Source organism: Alternaria atra (assembly GCF_907166805.1).
Source record: "Alternaria atra isolate CS162 genome assembly, contig: 26, whole genome shotgun sequence".
Taxonomy (NCBI): Eukaryota; Fungi; Ascomycota; class Dothideomycetes; order Pleosporales; family Pleosporaceae; genus Alternaria; species Alternaria atra.
In genome coordinates this window covers 142041-146212 of record NW_025091324.1, presented here as the reverse complement: position 1 = coordinate 146212, position 4172 = coordinate 142041, and the positions used below count along the sequence as shown (strand labels likewise).

At 47.8% G+C, this 4172-nt stretch overlaps 1 protein-coding gene across 1 annotated transcript; it reads right to left on the bottom strand.

Annotated features, from left to right (window-relative positions):
• Positions 1–1151: 1151 nt before the first annotated feature.
• On the bottom strand, positions 1152–1868 carry ALTATR162_LOCUS7014 (uncharacterized protein; the record flags this gene model as incomplete). The annotated part of the gene is made up of 1 exon (XM_043314640.1): positions 1152–1868. The coding sequence occupies one exon, from the start codon at positions 1866–1868 to the stop codon at positions 1152–1154; it is 717 nt and encodes a 238-aa protein (XP_043170575.1).
• Between the last annotated feature and the right edge of the window lie 2304 nt (positions 1869–4172).

The following is a 4172-nucleotide window of genomic DNA, read 5'->3' as shown; positions in this document are numbered from 1 at the left end:
ATCGGCTTAAGTTACGAGCTCCTCTAGTGCACGGTAGCACTACCGTTCTACTATTAAGGAGAGCAACTAAAACACTTAGATAGGATATTAATTCTTGCCTAGCTTAGGCGGCACAACTGCATCTGATTAAGCAGTTAGAGACACGGCGTATCTAACTTATAAGGCAGTCGAAAACAAGCTACCTTTACTAGGGCTAGTGTCTGTAGTATATATTCCTAGAGGTGGACAGGCAGCTAGAACTGTGTAGCAGGGCTCTAACGAAGGATTCAAAAGTTTTGCGTTAAAGGCTGAGGGGTTCTAGCATAGTGTACCTGTTAGCGATAAGGATCTAAATCCCTAGCTAAACGGCATACACAAATGGCATGCAGAGGCTATAGTAGTAGCTAAAGTAGAGATAGAGTTCGAAGACGCTATAGTTAAGGGACTCTAGCTAAAAGGTACGAAAATCTACATTTACAGGTGTTATGGGCGGAAAGAGGCCTGCTAACGAGTATGCATTTGCTCCTATGTACAGAAGAAGAAGGATAAGGAAAAGAAGAGTAGCGTCCTCCTCGTACGGTATTTATCCTCCGTACGCTAATACAAAGATAGATAAGCGGGAAGTTCTTCGGTGTAGCCTCTTGTGGTACTTAGGCGTAGCCCCTTACAACAGGAAGGTTTAGGCTTAAAGTAGGTTTAAGGTTAGGTCGAAGCCTATCTATAGAGACAGACACAGTTAATTCTTAGTTAGCTGTAGCGAGTAGCTAGAGCGGCTTTAGATCAGCATAGTACCGCTACTATAGGCGCAGAACAGATAGAATAGGCAAAGGCAGGGAGGGGATAGGGGAGGTACAGGAGGCACAGAGGCGTGCGAGTAGGGGGTAGGAGGATGTGCGGGCGATAAAAGATAAGATTTAGACTAGATATAGGGTATATTCTGTAGTAGGAGAGGCTAGGAGCGAAGTATAGAAGTGGAATAAGGTATTATAGTGCGAAGTATACGCAAGGGTTAGGGTAATAAATATAGATTAGTTTTAATAACTTGTATATAATAGCGAAGAGAGGACTTATAGGTAAGGTACGTTTGCATTGCTCTTTAATTACTAAAACGCCATTATAGACGACAGTTGCACGCTAATATAGCTTACTAAGACTAGTGCTAACATATTCTGCTACAACCACCGAATAGATGCTCCTGATGTTCTAGAGAACCACTCGATAAAATCAGCGTCGCCTACGCCCACTAACTCTCCACCGTATGTTTTCCCAGCCGGACAAGGAAAGCCCTGGCCGAGAGCAGGGAATCCAGATACCCAAGTTGCTGCGCCACTGCGTTGTACAGTCATGCGACCGAGATACTGGTCCCTTAGGTTGCCCGAAGGCCAAGAAGACGTGTTGCGAGTAGCAGGGGCAAGAGAGGTAAACACATCAAACTGTCCTGTACTAGAGACCTTTGCTGATGCATTAGAAGCAAGGTCAAAGTGGAAGCTACACGTCTTGCCTGCAGACTTAGCAGGGAAGTCGAAGGTAAGGAGGGTGGTAATGTCGGTAGTTTTGCCATCCTTGAAGACCTTGCCGTTGGCCGTGTTGTGACGGACTGCGCCTGTCCAGACCTCGTACAAGGAAGTAACTCTAGGCTTGATGATATTGGAGCATGTAGGCTTGCCGCATGATGTAGCGGGCGGTGGGGTTGGGCAGGAAGTATTGCAATCGGGCAGAGGTGGGCACGAAGGCTTGTATGGTTGAGGAGTGGGCGTTGCGCTACTGCAGCTTGTAGAAGAAGGAATCGGAGTTATGCAGTTGGTAGGAGTAGGGGAATACGTGTTGGTTGGTAGAGCAGAGGCGAAGCTGACGGCGGCAAGAGCGACGGCAGAGGTAGAGAAGCGCATGGTGAGAGGTGAGGTGAGGTTTGTGTTAGGAAGATTGTGTAAATAATAAAGCTGTAGGTGTAGGTAGTTGTGCGATGATAGATGTTAATAGCAGATTGTCTGTAGTATATGTAGTAGGATCTAGCTAGCTTATTTCCCTTCTTAGTTCTGTAAATAGAAGAGGGTAAGGTCAACTAGGCCTAGGCGTAGCACAGCTACGAGGCTGAAGTGGCACAGTAGAAGATTAAAAGAGGAAAAGCGGCGAGGTAAGACGTCTTGTTTTGGTACTGTGACGTAGAGAGGCTTACGATTGGGGTATAGTCACGTGTGCGGCTGATAAGCCGTAGTCACATGTGCAGCTGAAGCGGGCAGGGTAAGAAAAAGGTCAGCCGCAGTTGGCTGTGCCTATAGCAGCTCTTGGATAGTAGTAATTCTGTAGCTACGACGGGCCTATTAAAACAAGGTACTACTATTACGAGCTACATTGAAAGCAAAAGAGAAGGTGAGCCTGAGCACATGGTTATTTGGATAACTGCAGACATGCCATCAATCAAGTCAATCAATCTGAGGCAGCCGATTGAGCTTGATTGAAGTTTTATAAGGTCGCGATTGAGATTGACTTGATTGAAGCTGTTTTAGAGTCGTAATTGATTGAAGATTGATGCTCTTGATCATGTTTGGTATGCGATCTAGAGCGATCTTATATAGCTACCTCTAGTCATTGTTCTCCCACTCACATATGTTGTAGATACTGATCATCTCCTGGTCAGTAAGACTATCTTCCTGGTTATGAGGAGGCTTGAAACCTGCTCTTCTCCAACTCCGGGTACATTGGATAGCCGCTAGCAGCTGAGATCCGATCTTCCGCCTGCGAGGCTCTAATAGGTCGCCAAGCTCGCTGAACAGGCGCTCACATTGACAGCTGCTAGCTGGTATAGTGAGCAGATCGATGGCCAATCGCGATAGATTTGGATATCGCGATCGCAGGCTGATCCAATACTTGATTGGATTGCCCTCCTGCTCAAACTGCTCTTTTGTCCACGGTGGCTCATATCGCCGCCAGCGATCAAGCTCATCTATCTTTGATATATCCACCTCGTTTGCGGGCTCGACGTTAACGAGCGCAGCAATTGCGTTGTTAATACCGCCTGATCGCGGCGGCCTCGGGCGCGTGATTGGCTGCGATATAGGCTTGTATTGTGCCCACAGTTGCTGCAACTCTGCCTCGTTTGAGACAATCCAGTGAGGCTTGTCACGCTAGCTGTTTGAGCAGTAGTTCTTGTAGTATGGGTGAAGGCAAGTTGCGCTATAGTAGGCGGGCGAGGCATCGAGCTTAGTGTAGTAATCGTTGGCCTTGCGCCAGGCAGCATTGAGGTTGATCGCGAGGTGATCTTCTGGAGCCTCAGGATGAGCGTTAAAGTCAACATGATCGTAGGTCCTGAGTATCGCCTCGTAAGCTCTAATTACGTATTCAAATACTGGGATGACATCATATATAGCTCCAAAGCTTCCTTGTTTGCCGCGCGCCTCAAGGCGTTTTGTGGCCTCCTTGAGCGGCTTCAACACCTCAATATACTCAGTTATCACCGCCCAATCTGCTGCTTTTAGTCCGTCAGATCGCATCCAGGAGGGCGCGTCAGGCAGCTTGTTATCGCGCGATTGCGCATATGCGTTATCGCGCGATGCGATTAATATGAGTGTTGGCGTATAGGTTGAAGGTTTCTGATAACTGAACTGCGCGCTCAAAGGCGTCGTGATAGCTGTTCCATCGCGTGACAATAGGCTTAATTGGCTCTAGTGTTGTTTCTGTGTGCGATCGATCGTTAACTGAGCGCTGAAGCGATGCGAACAGATCGTGTTGCTGAGGCGTTTTGATGTAGTTGATGATATCGACTAGTACTCCTAGCGGGCCGTCTCTTCGCCAGTCTCGCAAGTATCGCGCCTCTGTATCTTGCTCGTCACTGCTATCGCTGTTGTACGCCTCCTTGTCGAGTCCAAACATAATTGTCTGGCCTATAAGATTAAGCGTGTGAGGCGCGCAGCGGAGGCGGCGAAAAGGAGCTTCGAAGTCGTATAACTCGCTAAGCTTGGCGACAGCTCGATTGTTCGAGGATGCGTTATTAAGGACGAAGTAGCCTAGCTTAGAACGATTAATACTGAACTGCTGCAGCGTCTTCGCAACTGTATTAGCAATCCTATCACCACTATGAGCGCCTGTAAGCTGCGGTAAGGCAATAGGCAGGTCCCTAACGTTACTACAGGCGTCAGCGTAATGAGCAACAATACCAAAGAACCCTCGTTTGCCACCCCTTGTCGTCCACCCGT